The following is a 16939-nucleotide window of genomic DNA, read 5'->3' as shown; positions in this document are numbered from 1 at the left end:
TGCCCATACTGCAAATTATGAGTCTTCCTAAATTTTCCTAATTACATAAATAAAAAAATATTTTTGTATTCTCCTCTGATTAATGGTCATTGGGCATTTACAGTTTGTGAATTAGCCTATAAATGACCTTTGCCCTTTTTATTCTGCCATGATTTAATCATGTGCCTTGAAATATTTCAGTTTATCTTTAAAATTTTTTTTTTTTTTTTTAACGTTTATTTATTTTTGGGACAGAGAGAGACAGAGCATGAACGGGGGAGGGGCAGAGAGAGAGGGAGACACAGAATCGGAAACAGGCTCCAGGCTCTGAGCCATCAGCCCAGAGCCCGACGCGGGGCTCGAACTCCCGGACCGCGAGATCGTGACCTGGCTGAAGTCGGACGCTTAACCGACTGCGCCACCCAGGCGCCCCTAAAATTTTTTTTAATGTTTATTTTGAGAGAGAGAGAGAGAGCATGAGAGAGCATGCACATGGGAAGTGGCAGAGAGAGAGGGAGAGAGAGAATTCTGTAGAGTCTGAGAGAGAGGGTGTGTGCACATGGGAGAGGGGCAGAGAGAAAGAGAGAAAAGCTTCCCTGTCAGCACAGAGCCTGACCAGGGACTCCATTTCACAAACATTAAGATCATGACCTGAGCAGAAATCAAGAGCCAGATGATTAACTGACTGAGCCACCCAGGTGTCCCTAATCTACCCATTTTAAATTCTCCCATAAAGCTTTTCATAATGTTCTTGACATTTGCTGATGATTTTCTTTATGATCCATTATTTCAGTGAGATTTCAAAATGGTGATTTTTAAATTCTATTGCTTTTACATTAACTGAATTTCTTCTACAATAAAGAGTGTTCTGGGGTGCCTGGGTGGTTCAGTTGGTTGAGTGTCCGACTTCAGCTCAGGTAATGATCTCACAGTTTGTGGGTTTGAGCCCCGTACCGGGCTCTGTGCTGACAGCTCAGAGCCTGGAGCTTGCTTCAGATTTTGTGTGTGTCTCTCTCTCTCTGCCCCTCCCCTGCTCACACTGTCTGTCTGTCTCTCTCTCTCAAACATAAACATTAAAAAAATTAAAAAAAAAATTAGAGCGTTCTGCATCTACCTTCTGATTACACTAACAGTTCAATGGAAAAGGTAGGAAAAGGACTTAACTTTCTTTACCAAATTTTATATCTAGTATATCTTCTGATTTTTAAAATTAAAACATTTTAAATATGCAGAAGTTGAAAAATAGTATTTCCATATTGAAAGCAACAGTGTGGCTACACAGAATGTTCAAACTTCTTTACCCATTTGAGAAGATGTCAAATTCAAAGCAAAGCCTTGTAAGGTCAATCTTATGTGACTAAATTGTTTAAAGATTTTTATTTTATGTTTTGTTAATGTTTACTTATTTTTGAAAGAGCACAAATGGGGAAGGGGCACAGAAAGAGGAGGGCAGAGGATCCAAAGCAGGCTCTGTGCTGACAGTAGAGAGCCTAATGGGGGGCTCAAACTCATGAACTATAAGATCATGAGCTGAGCTGAAGTCTGACGCTCAACTGATTGAGCCACCCAGGCACCCCAAATGCTTTTTTTTTTTTTTTTTTAGTTTATTTGAGAGTGTGTGCACGCACGTAGGTGAGCAGTGAATGGGCAGAGAGAGAGACTCCAAGCCGTGCAGAGTCTGACGCAAGGCTCGAACCCACAAACGTTAAGACAAGGACCTGAGTCGAAACCAAGAGTCAGACACTTAAATGACTGAGTCACCCAGGTGCCCCAAATGTTGAAAGTTTTAAAATTATAATAAACAAAAGAAGTACCTTACCTGAACAATATTGTCTACATTGCTAAATTCCACACACTTCTGTCCTCTCTGGTGATCACAGTAATATTTGTTTTGTTTCCACTGTGGGGGTGAGTGGGCCCGAGATTGTGGATTGTTTGGTACATTGAGCTGCATCATCACCATTCCTCCACCAGGGGGCGGAGGTGGCACAGCTGGAAATCAGAGTTGGGACACTGCAATCAGTAGACTGTACCAACTAGCTGGTAGCTTTAAACACTAAGAAAATGCCAATAATTTTACATTTCTGAGCAAAACTTTATTATCATATATACAAGTCATATTTAAGCCCTGGAACTTCATGCCACAAGTGTTGTGTGTTTAAAAAGGCATTAAAATGGGATTCTGTAGGCCTAAACATCTTAGTTATTCTAAAAATAACAGGTCCACACTTAGGAAAGTCCAATTACCTACTACAGAACCTAGTAGAGTATAGCATAAATGAGATATCTATAAAAGTGACTGATTGCTAAAATGGATTAATTTTAAAACTGGCATTACTTTAAATACGCAGAAAAGAAAAAGTTTGCCATGTGGGAATCAGAAAGCCCAATTTTTGTACTCTGAAATGCTTGACTCTGGGGAAGTTACTTAACTCTTTTATTATATGTTCTTATCTGAAAAAGGCAGCTAGGAAGACCTCCTTGGCTAACTTTAAAAAGCCGTGATGATCACATGTATGTATGAACAGTTAATTATACAGTAGAGATAAGCAGATTACTGTATGTCTCTTTGTTTGACTTATTTCTCTCGTGTACTAGTCTGCAGCACAGCTAGTATTAGGCATGCACCCATTCAGCGTAAGGTAAGGGGGGCAGGATTCTTATGCCCCCAGGGCCACAACTTGCACTGCAGTAACCAAAATGGTAGTTTCCAGTTCCCCAGAAAGAGAACCAACCTGACTGGCTAAGCAAACTAGAGAGGGCTGACTGCTTAGGGACACCTCCAAGTTCTCCTCAACCACAGCAACCATCTTGGATGCACACTATTATTTATTTGATAACCATTTATGGTTTTCTCTCTTTCTCAGAGATTACATATGTTAAGAAATCATTATAATAAAAGATGGTGTCATGACAAAGGATAGTTTAAGACACTATAGAAGCAGAAAAAAGCAACAAACCGTGTTGTGAGTACTAGACAAGACTTTGTAGAAGATGTGATTTTTGAGTCAAACTTTAAGGACAAGCAGGATTCTCGCAAACAGACAGTAGACGGGCATTCCAAGCAAAGGGAGGAACTGATAAAAAAATATCTTTGCCATGAAATAGTATGGTGCATTCTGGAAGCATAGTTTTGTATGACCTGAACATGTAAGTATAAATAGGAGGCTTACTTGGTAGGGAGTTTAGATGGAGAATCCATCCATGCACATTTCTGATTCAGAGGAATGACATAAAGGGACGTTTTGTTTCAGGAAAATATTTCTTTTTTAAAAAAAAATTTTTTTTTAAATGTTTATTTATTTTTGAGACAGAGAAAGACAGAGCATGAACGGGGGAGGGTCAGAGAGAGGGAGACACAGAATCTGAAACAGGCTCCAGGCTCTGAGCTGTCAGCACAGAGCTCGACGTGGGGCTCGAACTCACGGACCGTGAGATCATGACCTGAGCCTAAGTTGGCCGCTTAACCGACTGAGCCACCCAGGCGCCCTGCAGGAAAATATTTCTTGAACAGTGTGTGTATGTGTGAGTGTGCATGTGTGTTGCTATGTGTTGGGGAGGAGGTAAGTTGGGTGTGGGGGAAACATGAAATCAGCAACACACTGAAGAGATTGTTGCAAATAAGATGTGAAAAGAACTGATCGAGAATGGCAGCAGTGGGGAAGGAAAGAAGGACGGAAAGACGGTAGGAGATTTGAGGAAATGGTAACAGCATGAATGTGAAAAGAGGGCATAGAAGAGAGTTGATTACGACTTTGAAAACTAATCTGGTCCCTAGAGAGAAGGTGAGATAAGGAATTCAGGAAGAGGGAGAACTAGTAAATCTAAAGTGCCTTTGATACAACAGGATAGGGATGTCCAGTAGGCAGTTGGCTATATGGCCTCTTCTCAGCCAAAATAAGATGTGGGAGTTGCTGGCAAAAAAGCAGTTGTTGAACCCTAGGAGATGGGTGAATCACCTAGGAAGAGTATCAAGAGTAAGGAGACAATTCCAGAGAACACCAATATTTATGAGGCAGGGAAGGAAGGAGAATCTGAAGAAGACAAACAGGCCAGCAATGTTGTAGTAGTAACACTAGAAAAGGAAGAAGCGGATGGAAACCATTAACTCTGAGTTTGCATGGCATCCTAATATTTTGGGTACATCACAGCACAGAAGTTGGAAATCCTGTTCCAGAAGTGCCTCAGGAACTTAATTTAATTATTTCTCAGATGGACAAATCATTACCTTTTCTTTCAATTATATTCATACCTGCACACTGGTGGCTTTGAAGCTGCTGGGAATTGCATGGTGAAGTAGTTCGAGGAAACTGTACTTGTTCTGATCCTGGATGTTGCAAGTAACCTACTGATGAACTACGGGGGAAAAATTGAACAAACACAAAAACACAGCACAGTGAGATGGAGATGGTTGTAAAGATTCTTTGAATGAAACAATCCTATACATTTATTTAAGTTTTTTTTTTTTCCCCTCAAATTGGTTAGGGGTAAAAGTGTAATCTACTTCTATTCTCTATGAATCATAAACAAGTACTTTTTGGATACAAAAATCTCTTTATGTTTATGACAATAATACTGATTTTTTTTAAAACCACTCCAAATTTCAATGCTCTTATTCTTTTACAACTTATTCTAAATATGATTTTTTTGTTCAAATAATTATTTAAAAAAGAAGAAAAATAACTTTTACAAAATGAAAAAGTAATTTATTTGGATCTCCCTAAGCTGTATTTTAGAAAAGAGAATATGCAGTTTGACAATTATGAGACTCAGAAAAAAATGTTTTATTGCTCAAAATATGTACTAAGAATAAAGGAAATAGTAAAGAGTAATTCTGACATATTCTAACATAAATACTGATTAAAAATAGAGGCTGTTGATATAAAACTATTCAGTTATTGCTGCAATTCTCAAGTTAATTTTTGAGACTCAAACTAATATGGGATTTGTCACAAAATGTCTTTAAATAAGTTTTCTGTTTGGCAAATTCTTTCAGGAAAATAATTTCAAATTGTAAAGTGATACTATTAATTCTTTCTGAGAATTCTCAAGTAATCAGAATCTTTTTTTTTTTTAAAGTAATCTCTACACTCAGTGTGGGGCTCAAATTCATGACTCGATATCAAGAGTTGTATGCTCTGAGTTTGCACACTGACTGAGCCAATTAGGTGCCCCCCACGTAATCAGAATCTTAATTTATATATAAAACCCTATTAGTTACCAGGCTTTTTAAATCACTCAATAAACTTTCCTTAGAGAGTATAATTTCTTAATCTAGCTTTAACAATTTTTTGCATTAAAAATATGTTAGATCCAACTACTGAATTATAAAGACTATAGGGAGACGTGTTAAACACCATGATGACACAATCAGTAAAATCCAGACTATGGGACATTCAGAAAGACAAATGTGTAAAAACATAAGCAATATTTGTAGGGTAGTTAGAATTATAATTACCAACTAGATATTTGATACAATTAAGAAGTTAACTATTAAAAATCAAAAAAAAATTTTTAAAACTTTACTTATTTGAGAGAGAGAGAGAGAGAGAAAGAGAAAGTGAGTGAGTGAGCGAGCAGGGGAGGGGCAGAGAAAGAGGGAGAATCTCAAGCAGGCTCCATGTGGGGCTTGACCTCACGAACCATGAGATCATGACCTGAGCCGAAATCAAGAGTCAGACACTTAACTGACTGAGCTGCTGAAGCACCTTCTTAACTATTAAGATTTTTAATGTGAATCCGTATTGTAGTTCTGTGGGTTAAAAAAAAAAAAAAATCTTTTAGGGATTCCTATACTGAAATAATCATGAATGAAATGGTGTAATACCTGAATTTACTTCAAAATCATAAGGGAAAAAGAGGAAGTAGAGCTTTAGATGAAAACAGGTGAGTACTATAGAAGTTATGGGTACATGGGGTTCAGTGCACTTTAGTTTATATTTATATGCATTTAAAATTTTCTGTAAGAAAAAGTTAAAAATGATTCTCTAATTCTCCAATTACTAAAATTTCATAAAAGTTTTTTTTTTTTTTTTTTTTTTTTTTTTTTTTAGTGGCAGTAACTCATTGTGGTTCACAAAAAGGGAAAAAGAAAGGGATATAAAGAGAGGATTTCACAAAAGGTGATTCTGGACCATATGACAAAATGTAAAAACAGTACTTCCTGAAACTGATGTTAACTATGATTGGGATGCATTATATGAGTATTAGCTAAGCTGTGGAAGTAACATAGCTTAAGACATGGTTTGTAAACATGCTGCTACTGGGAGAATAGAAAGTTTCACCAAAAGGTGGAAAGATTTTTTATATTCTGTTCTAATTGGGATAAATATTCTCTTGGGCTTTGCAGTATCCTTCACCCTGATCTTGTTCACTAAGCACCTTCTAATGGCTTACCCAAGTTCTGAGGCACATGAATGACAAGAAGCCACCCAGAACAGGGATGAGAATATTCAAGTCATGGAGACGAGCAATACATCCCATACTACCAAACCACAGATTGCCATTCTGTGGGCACTATAGTGCCACTATAGTGGGTCCTTAGGTAAATGAATTATAAAAATGAGTTCCAAGACTAATCTCCCCCAAAAGACATGAAGATACTTTAAGGGACAAAGACTGGGCAATGAGTAGCTTTCTTAAATTTCTTAAATGCTCTATTTTCAATTACCATCTAATTTGTCTTCTACAAAGGCAGAACTAGAACACGTTAAAAAAAAAAAAGAAAAAAAGGGGAGTCAGCTTTTTAAACACCATTCTCACATTAAAAATACAAACAGGGGCGCCTGGGTGGCTTAGATGGTTAAGCATCCAACTTCCGCTAAGGTCATGATCTCATGGTTCATTAGTTCAAGCCCCGAGTCAGGCTCTGTGCTGACAGCTCAGAGCCTGGAGCCTGCTTCGGATTCTGTGTCTCCCTCTCTTTCTGCCCCTCCCTCGCTCACACTTTATCTCTCTCTGTCTCAAAAATAAACATTAAAAAAAATACAAACAAATATTGGGGCGCCTGGGTGGCTCAGTCGGTTAGGTGTCCGACTCTGGCTCAGGGCATGACCTCGCGGCTCCTGAGCTCGAGCCCCAGATCAGGCTTTGTGCTCACAGCTCAGAGCCTGGAGGCTGCTTCAGATTCTGTCTCTCTCTCTCTCTCTCTCTCTCTCTCTCTCAAAAATAAATAAACATTAAAAAAAAAAAAAAAAAAAAAAAAGGAAGGGACGCCACCTTCTCTTCATCCTCTTGAAAAAAAAAATACAAACAAATATTTATGGGGCTCTGGGGTGGCTCAGTCTGGTTAAGCGTCCGACTTCGGCTCAGGTCATGATTTTAACCATTTGTGGGTTTGAGCCCCGCACTGGGCTCTGTGCTGACGGGTCAGAGCCTGGAGCTTGCTTCAGATTCTATGTCTCCCTCTCTCTCTGCCCCTCTCCCACTCGTGCTCGTGCTTTCTCTCTCTCTCAAAAATAAAAAAAAAAACATTAAAACATATAAATATTGATACATAATCAAAAAGGAAAAGTCATTTTGTAGCAACTTCAAAAAATTTCTCCTTTGGAAGACAAAGTAAAACATGAGGTCTAGTCCTTACAGAACTTCATACTCTACCACTGAATAGGAAAATAAAGCATCAATCCCATGAATCCATCTGGTCCCAAACTTCCTGAACACCATGAATGTAAATTAAAACATAACATCAACTTTCAAAGGTACTAGAGTTCACTGCAATGAAAACTGGCCTTACCACTTATAGCAACTGCTTTGCTGTACTTTTAAGGAGCTGCCCCTTCCCACTTTATGGTACAGTCAAGTCAAACGGCTGCAAAACTGGCTCTACAGGATCAGTGGAGACTGATAAATGACACAAGGATCCAAAAAGTTTCTTTTTTGTGGGTTTTCTATAATGTTCATCTTATTCCTACAATGTTCTATGGTTATTCCACTGAGGTAAGACCTCTATGGAAAGAGGTAAAAATTCCTCTTTCTTCTAGTCATTTGTTTTTGCATTCTTACTATAGTTTGGAGTCAAAGCTTTGATGGAAAAAATGATAAACACATCATATATATTTTAAAACCCAAAACCTACTGTAGTCTACCAAAGTGTGAAGAATTTTTAAGAATGTCATAAAACCCTTTATAAATTGGTGAAAATGGCCCTTTAAGGGGTTACCCCTGATGCTTTTGATTAGATCATGGTAATCTATTTGATACACTGTGAGTGGAAACTAATACTTGTTATTAAGATATACTCACTACATATTCGTGAAAATTCAAGTGATGTTACATTACTATCTTAAAAAACTTTTTTTTTAATGTTTATTTTTTTATTTTTTTTTTAACTTTATTATTATTTTTTTAACGTTTATTTATTTTTGGGACAGAGAGAGACAGAGCATGAACGGGGGAGGGGCAGAGAGAGAGAGGGGACACAGAATCGGAAACAGGCTCCAGGCTCTGAGCCATCAGCCCAGAGCCTGACGCGGGGCTCAAACTCACGGACTGCAAGATCGTGACCTGGCTGAAGTTGGACGCTTAACCGACTGCGCCACCCAGGCGCCCTTTAATGTTTATTTTTGAAGGAGAGAGAGACAGAGCATGAGCACAAGAAGAGCAGACACAGAGGGAGACACAGAATCCGAAGCCGGCTTCAGGCTCCGAGCTGCCAGCACAGAGTCCAATGCAGGGCTCCAACTCACAAACTGTGAGATCATGACCTGAGCCGAAGTCAGACGCTTAACCTACTGACCACCCAGGAACCCCTTTATCTTTTTATTTAAAAAAAAAAAAATTTTTTTTTTTTAACGTTTATTTATTTTTGAGACAGAGAGAGACAGAGCATGAACAGGGGAGGGTCAGAGAGAGAGGGAGACACAGAATCTGAAGCAGGCTCCAGGCTCTGAGCTGTCAGCACAGAGCCCGACGCGGGGCTCAAACTTACGGACTGTGAGATCATGACCTGAGCCGAAGTCGGACGTTTAACCGACTGAGCCACCCAGGCGCACCTTATTTTTTTTATTTGAAAGAGAGAGAGAGAGAGAGAGAGAGAGAGAGCGAGCATGTGCATGAGTGGGGGAGGTGCAGAGGGAGAAAGGGAGAGAGAGAATCTTAAGCAGGCTCCATGCTCAGTGTACAGCCTGCCTGAGGCACTCAATCCCACGACCCTGGGATCACGACCTGAGACAAAATCAAGAGTCAGACGGACACTCAACTGACTGAGCCACCCAGGTGCCTCACACTGCTATCTATTTAATGGCTTTTAACATTTAATACTTGATACAGTGAAAAGAACCATGGATTTGGGTGTCAGAAGGCAGGATGAGTTTGAGTTCAAATTCCATTTACTTGTAGTATGTCTTTGAACTTCAGCTCTCTCATTAATAAATGTGTGATTAATACTTACCTTACCAAACTATGATGAAAGACTTGGCCAAATAATTCAAAATACAGTGAAATGTAAAAAATGTACATTTTACTAACGATCAAAGAACCAAATTAAAATGAGATAGGTCTCTTCTTATGAAACACGAAAACAACAAAAACAAGTTAGTACCTACAAGGATTGTAAATCAAAGGAAGATTTTGTCAAAATGTACTAAGGTTCGTAAGAAAAGATAGATCTTTTGACCTATTAATTCCTCTCTAAGGACTCTATGCCAAGAAAAGAAATTCAAAATGCTCACTAAATGGTTCAATACACCAAAACAAATGAATACGACCTAAATGTTCTTTTCAAAATATAGGAAAAGAAAAAGAAAAAAGAGACTGAGAGGAAAACATGAACATGACAACAATGGACAGCTTAGGGTTGTGGGAATATAGCTGATTCTTGACAATTTATATTATTTGGTATTTTCCAAAAAGGCATGAATATGAGTACATTTTGCAAGTATAAAAAATAAACACTAAAAATATCCTATGAAAACTGCCTGAAAAGTTTGACTTTTAAATGTTGTTTTTGGGATTTAATTTCAATGAATGATCTGAATCTCCTTCAGAACTCCTCAGCAGATGTCAGAGCACAGCCATCTGGAGGTAGTTATACTGATCCTGTGCAACACAAACCTTCAATTCATTTGAGGGTCAGCTACTCAGCTGAACTTGTTGTCTCTAGAAGAAACTATTAGCTTTCTGCCTTACAACCTTTCTGCAAGTCAAGGTGATTTCTAGCTTACATACTTTTGTGATGATACTACCTATTTAGGACAATATAAATAAAACTCTCAACTAATTAGAATCTGACCAAACTATATGCTCAATTAATAAAAATAAATGTAAAATAAAAATACTTACTGTATAATATTTTAGGTTTTTCCTTAAATACAAATGGCCAATTTTCCTTAGCTTTCTGGTTAAATGTTCATATTTATACAAATACTCGTTTATAGCTCACCTATTCCCAAATGTAAAATATTTCTAAAAACTCAATAGACTAAGAAATAAAGAAAATACTTAAAAGACAAAACAAAGATGGGATAATGCCACCTGAGATAAAATTGTGGCTTTCACTGAGCACTGAATCTAGCTTTGTGCTTCCTGGTAGCTAAGACAAAATGGGATCCCAGAGGACCATACAACTCTATCAGGCTGATAAAAGAAGGAAGCATTTAAGCCTCTGGAAGGTACTGGATTACACACATATCATAACTATATTCTATGATGAATTTAAAGCATGTAGTTAATTATAGAAGAATCCAGTCTTGATATGAGATACAGTTCATATTTTACTTGGAAACTGAGAGCCTTGGGTGAAAAACTGGCCTTAAGAGAGGATTATTTCCCATTAGATAAACAGGTAAGCTGCAAATGTGCCTGCAGTTAAGGGCTAACATTTTCCTCAAATATGAACTTTGAATTTTCCAAGTACTGGTAGGAGAGCCAAAATCCACTATCATATTTCAGATAAAAGATGCCTCTGGCTTGAGCACTGTAAGGGCAGCTATTATCAAACACAATCAACCATAAATATATCTCTGGTGCTCTTGGGAGAATGACTGGTTTTGAGAAGGACGATATTTTGACTGACCCACTAGGATGAACTAGCTATCAATTAAGCAGCTGTGTTACCGGACCTGTTGGATACATCACTTTAGAAGCTCAGTGAAGTGGCAGAAAACATCTGCCAAACAATAATTTTAGCTTTATGATATTGACTGTAAGCTGCTCTTTCTGGTAGTAATTTAGCTACTTATTAAGTCTGCTCCTAGACTGACACCATAATGTTGCCATTGACACCGAGGATGATGCTGATACACCTATGGGATAACTAAAGAACATGCATTCTGTTCTCCAAATAGCTTCATAAAATCTTTAAGTATAATTTCAAAAGATGGGATGCTAGAATAGCATAATTTCTTATTTTTTAAAAAAGATTCTATTTTTAAGTAATCTCTTACAACCAATGTGGGGCTCAAACTTACAATCCCGAAACCAAGAGTAGCATGCTTGACCTCCTTTCTTCTAATTGATTTAAAAATCAACTATATAAAACAATATATATATAATGTAATGTTTGGCCCATAGCATATATAAATGTAATATATTTGCCAAAAATAGCACAAAGGAAATAGGTGGGAGCAAAGCTGTACTGCCTATAGATGGTAAGGTACTAATTATAACAGGTACTTTTTTCTATATGATGCTACAATTAAGCTACTGTAAGTAAGAAGTACATTTGGATTCATCAAGATGTGTATGGTAAATCCTATAAAACTGACTAAAAATACTCAAAAAAAGTAAAAAACACTGAAGAAATTAAAATGCCACATAGGAAATATTCACTTAATGTAACAGAAAGCAGAAAGAGCAGGGGCGCCTGCGTGGCTCAGTCGGTTGAGCATCCGACTTCTGCTCAGGTCATGATCTCGCAGTTCATGGGTTCGAGCCTTGCGTCGAGCTCTGTGCTGACAGCTCAGAGCCTGGAGCTTGCTTCGGATTCTGGGTCTCCCTCTCTCTCTGCCCCTTCCCCACTCATACTCTGTCTCTCAAAAATGAATAAACGTTTAAAAAAAATTAAAAAAAAAAAAAAAAGCAGAAAGAGCAGAAATAAAGAAAATAAAATAGAAAAACACATAAGAAAGAAAAAAGCACAAAATGGTAGACATAAGCCAACTATATCAGTAACATTACATGTGAACAGATTACACAATTCAATCAAAAGACAGAGTGTCAGAAGACTAAAAAGCTGATTCAAATATACACTGTCTATAGGAGACATACAGGAATAAAAGGATGGGAAAAGATACATCATGCAAACAGTGACCATGAGAAAGCTAAAGTGACTTTGCATTAATAAAAAATGTTTTGAGAGATAAAGTATTTCATAATGAAAAAGTGCAAGTCAGGAAAATATAAGTTATAAACATATCAGCCCCTAATAAAGAAGCACAAAATATATGAAACAAACACTGATAGAAATGAAGGGAGAAATAGACACTCCATAGTAACAGGTAAAGACTGTAACATCCACTTTCAATAATGGATAAAATGATAACAAAGAAGATTAACAAGAAAATAGAAGACTTTGACCACACTATAAACTAACCAGCCCTAAAAGACATCTATAGAACCCTCAATTCAATAGTAATAGAAAGGTGCCTAGGTGGCTCAGTCGTTAAGCATCTGACTTTGGCTTAGGTCATGATCCCGTGGTTTGTGGGTTCGAGCCCCTTGTTGGGCTCTGTGCTGACAGCTCAGAACCTGGAGCATGCTTCAGATTCTGTGTCTCCCTCTCTTTCTGCCCCTCCCCCACTCACGCTCTGTCTCTCAAAAATAAGTAAACATTAAAATTTTAAATAACAATAGAATACACAATAATTTTAAAGTGCATATGGAACATTCTGTAGGACAGACCATATGCTAGGGTATGAAAATTTAGAATACCATATGCTAGGGTATGAAAATTTAAATTTACTCAGTAAATTTAAAAGGACAGAAATAATACAAGTATGTTCTCTAACCATAATGGAATGAGATTAGAAATCAATAAGAAAACATTTGGGACATATACAAATTAAGTGAAAATTAAACAACACAATCCTAAATTATCAATGGGTCAAAGAAGAAATCAAAAGGGTAACCATAAGATACGTGACAATGAAGACACAACATAGTAAAAGAGGCAACTAAAGCAGTGCCTGAGGGAAACTCAGAGCTATAAATGCCTATTTCAAGAAAGAAGAATGTTCTCAAATCAGAAACCTTCATTTCCATCTTAAGACACAGGGGTGGGAAAGGAAGAGCAAACCAAACCTAAAGCAAATGGAAGAAAGTAAGTAATAAAGATTGCAATGTAAATAAATAAAATACAGAATAGAAAAACAGGAAAAAAAATCAAACCCTAAATATGGTTCACTAAAAAGACCTACAAAAACTGACAAACTTTTTGTTAGATTGACCAAGAAAATAAGAAAGAGAAAACTCAAATTATTAGGATCAGAAATAAATAGGGGAGATTACTACTGAATCTACAAGAATCAAAAGGGTAATAAAGGAACACTATGAAAAACTGTATACCAACAGATTAGATCAACTTCCCAGAAAGAGAGAACTACCAAAATGGATTCAAGGAGATATAACCCAAATAGACCTAAAACAAAAGGAAGGCAGCTATGCTCACCACTATACCACCAATTCTGCACTAGACCTAAAACAAATGAAGAGACCAAAGTAGTAATCAAAAAAACCTCACACACAAAAACTTCAGCACAGAAGCCTCCATCAATGAGTTCTCTCAAACATATAAAGAATTAACAACAACTCTTCATAAAATCTTCCAAAAAATAGAAGAGACTATTTCCCAACTCACTCTATGAAGCTAATATTACCCCAATACTAAAATCAGACAAAGGTATCGAAAACAACAGACCAGTATTTCTTGTGAATATAGATGCCAAAGTCCTTAATATACTAGCAGAGTGAACCCAGCAACCCATGAAAATAATTATACACCAAGACTCAGTAAAATCCATTAATGTAATATATCCTATCAACAGAATAAAAACCAAGAATCACATGATCATCTCAATAGGTGCAGAAAACATATGACAAAATCTAATACTCTTACATAATAAAAATATTCAACAGACTAGGAATAGAAAAGAATTTTCTCAACTTGATATAGAGTATTTATGAAAAACCCACAGCTAACATCATACTTAAGGTGGAAGACTGGGTGCTCTCCTGCTAAAACCATGAACAAGGATGTCTGCTCTCACTATATGTTGTACTGAGGTTCTAGCCAGAGAAATCAGGTAAGAAAATAAAACAAAAGGTATCCAGATTGAAAAAGAAGCAAAACTAAATCATCAAAGATGGCATGATCTTGTATATGGAAAATCCTAAAAAATTCACTAAAGAAGTATAATAATTAGTAAAATGAGTTCAACAATGCTATAGGATACAACATAAATACAAAATACAAATATATACAAAATACAACATATACTAAAATAAACTGTATTTCTATACATTTCCAATGAATATCTAAATAAAATTAAAACAATTCTATTTACAGTATCATTAAAAAAGATGAAATACTTAGGTATAAATTTAATAAAAGAAATATAGCATTAACTCTGAAAACTACAGAAAGTGTTGAAAGAAATAAAATATCTAAATAATTGGAAAACATCCCATGTTCATGGAATGGAAGACAACATACTTAAGATGCCAATACTCCAAATTAATCTACAGATTTAACACAATTCACATCAGAATCCTAATTGACTTCTTTGTGAACGCTGACAAACTGTAAAATTCATATAAAATTGCAAAAGACCCAGAGAAGCCAAAACAATCCTGATAAAAGATCAAAGTTGGAGGACTTACATATCTCAATTTCAAACTTCCATCAAAACACTGGCACAGGACAGACATATAGATTAATAGACTAGTATTGAGAAATATGCTCAGACACCTACGATCACTTGATTATTTATTTAGTGCGCACATGAGTGGGGGGAGGGAGCAGAGAGATTCCCAAGCAGGCTCTATGCTTAGCACAGAGCCTGATCTCATAACCTGAGCTGAAATCAAGAGTCAGCTCAAGTGAATGAGCCATCCAGAAGCACCAATGATCATCTGATTGTTGATAAGGGTGTCAAAACCATTCAATGGGAGAATGGTCTTTTCAACAAATGGTACTGGGGCAACTTACTCACCATGTGCAAAAAGACTGTAATAAAAAAATTAACTAAAAATGGATCAATGATTTAAACGTTAGAGCTAAAGCTATAAAATTTTTAGAAGAAAATCCAGACATGAATCTTTGAGATCTTGGAGTTGGTAATGAATTATTTGATATGACACCAAAAGCATGAACAACAAAATAAAATAAACTGAACTTCATCAAAATAAACTTTTGTATTTGAAAGGGCTGTAAAAATAAAATGAATACACACCTCACAAAATGGGAGAAAATACTTCCAAGTCATAGATATATTAAGGGACCTTGTATCAGAATACAGGAAGAACTCTTATAATTCAATAATAAAAAGACACATAACACAATTATATTGGGCAAAGGATCTTAATAGACATTTTCCAAGGAAGATATACAAATGGCTAATAAGCACATGAAAAGATATTCAATATCATTAGTCATCAGGGATATCAAAATCCCAAATCACAATGAGACATTACTAGAATGGCTATAATAAACAAGTCAAATAATTAACAAGTGTTGGCAAGGATGCAGGGAAATTAAATCACCCAGACAATGCTTATGGGAATGTAAAATGGTGTGGCTGCTTTAGAAAAGTCTGACAGTTCTTCAAATGATTAAACAAAGTCACCATATGATCCAGTGATTCCATTCCTAGGTATACACCTAGGAGAAACGAAACATATGCTCACATAAAACTTACTAACTAGGGGCATGTGGCCAACTCAGTTGGTAGAACATGCAACTCTTGATCTTGGGGTTGTGAGTTCGAGCCCCTGGATGGGTGTAGAGATTACTTAAATAAACTTAACAAAATGTACCAACTAATGCTTACAGCAGTACTGTGTGGAACCAACCAAATGTCCATCAGTTGACAAATGGATAACACAATGTGGGAGATCTATACACTGGAACAGGAGTCTTATTATTCAGCTGTAAAAGTAGTGAACTACTGATACAATGCTAACATGGATGAGCCTTAAAAACATTACGCTGAGTGAAAGCAGCTTGTCACAAAAGACTACCTATGATGCCATTCATATGAAATATCTATAACAGGGAAATCTATAGAGATAGAAAGTAAATTAGCGGCTGGGAGATGATGGTGGTGATGGAGTCAGAAGGTGACAGCTAAAGAGTATGGTTTCTTTCCTTGTTATTTTCATCAGTCTATTCACATTAAAACATTTAATTTTGGTAAAATACACGTGACTTACAGTTCACCATTTTAATCATTTTTTAGTGTAGAGTTCAGTGCCATTAAGTACATTCACATTATTGTACAATCATTACCACTGTCCATCTCCAGAACTCTTTTCATCTTGCAAAATCCAAACTGTATTCTATAAATACCAGCTCCCCACTCTTTCTTTCCCCAGCCCCTGGCAACCACCATTCTACTTTCTGTTTCTATGAATATGACTACTCTAGGCACCTCATATAAGTGGAATCATACAACACTTGTCCCTTTGTAACTGGCTTATTTCATACAGCATAAGGTCTTTAAAATTTCATCCATGATGTAGCATGTCATAATTTACCTCCTTTTAAGGGTGATATCCTATACAACCCACATTTTGTTTATCCATTGATTTGTTGATAAAAATTGCTTTTTTTCCACCTTAGGGTTTCTTTCTGAGGAGATGAAAATGTTCTAAAATTGATTGTGGTGACAGTTGCATATTTGTGAATATACTAAAAAGTACACTTTGAGTAGGTGAATTGTATAGTAGGTGAATTTTATCTCAATAATACTGTTGCAAATAAGATAAAGGAAATGGCAGAATGAACAAAAATGGTGTATATATA

The 16939-nt window shown here is 36.6% G+C and overlaps 1 protein-coding gene across 33 annotated transcripts in view; it reads right to left on the bottom strand.

Moving 5' to 3' along the window:
* The window catches only part of R3HDM1 (R3H domain containing 1), a 206436-nt gene that overhangs the window by 13303 nt on the left and 176194 nt on the right, over window positions 1-16939 (bottom strand). For all 33 annotated transcript variants that reach the window (XM_045479635.1, XM_045479651.1, XM_045479652.1 and 30 more), the window contains 2 exons: window positions 4232-4335; window positions 1799-1971 (listed from right to left, as the gene is read on the bottom strand). In XM_045479635.1, coding sequence (XP_045335591.1) covers window positions 1799-1971; window positions 4232-4335 — 277 coding nt within the window. The remainder of the gene's footprint in view (window positions 1-1798; window positions 1972-4231; window positions 4336-16939) is intronic.

The sequence above is a fragment of the Leopardus geoffroyi genome, chromosome C1 (genome assembly GCF_018350155.1).
Source record: "Leopardus geoffroyi isolate Oge1 chromosome C1, O.geoffroyi_Oge1_pat1.0, whole genome shotgun sequence".
Classification (NCBI taxonomy): Eukaryota; Metazoa; Chordata; class Mammalia; order Carnivora; family Felidae; genus Leopardus; species Leopardus geoffroyi.
The sequence above is the reverse complement of the archived record's forward strand: the minus strand, read 5'-3'. Positions and strand labels throughout refer to the sequence as shown.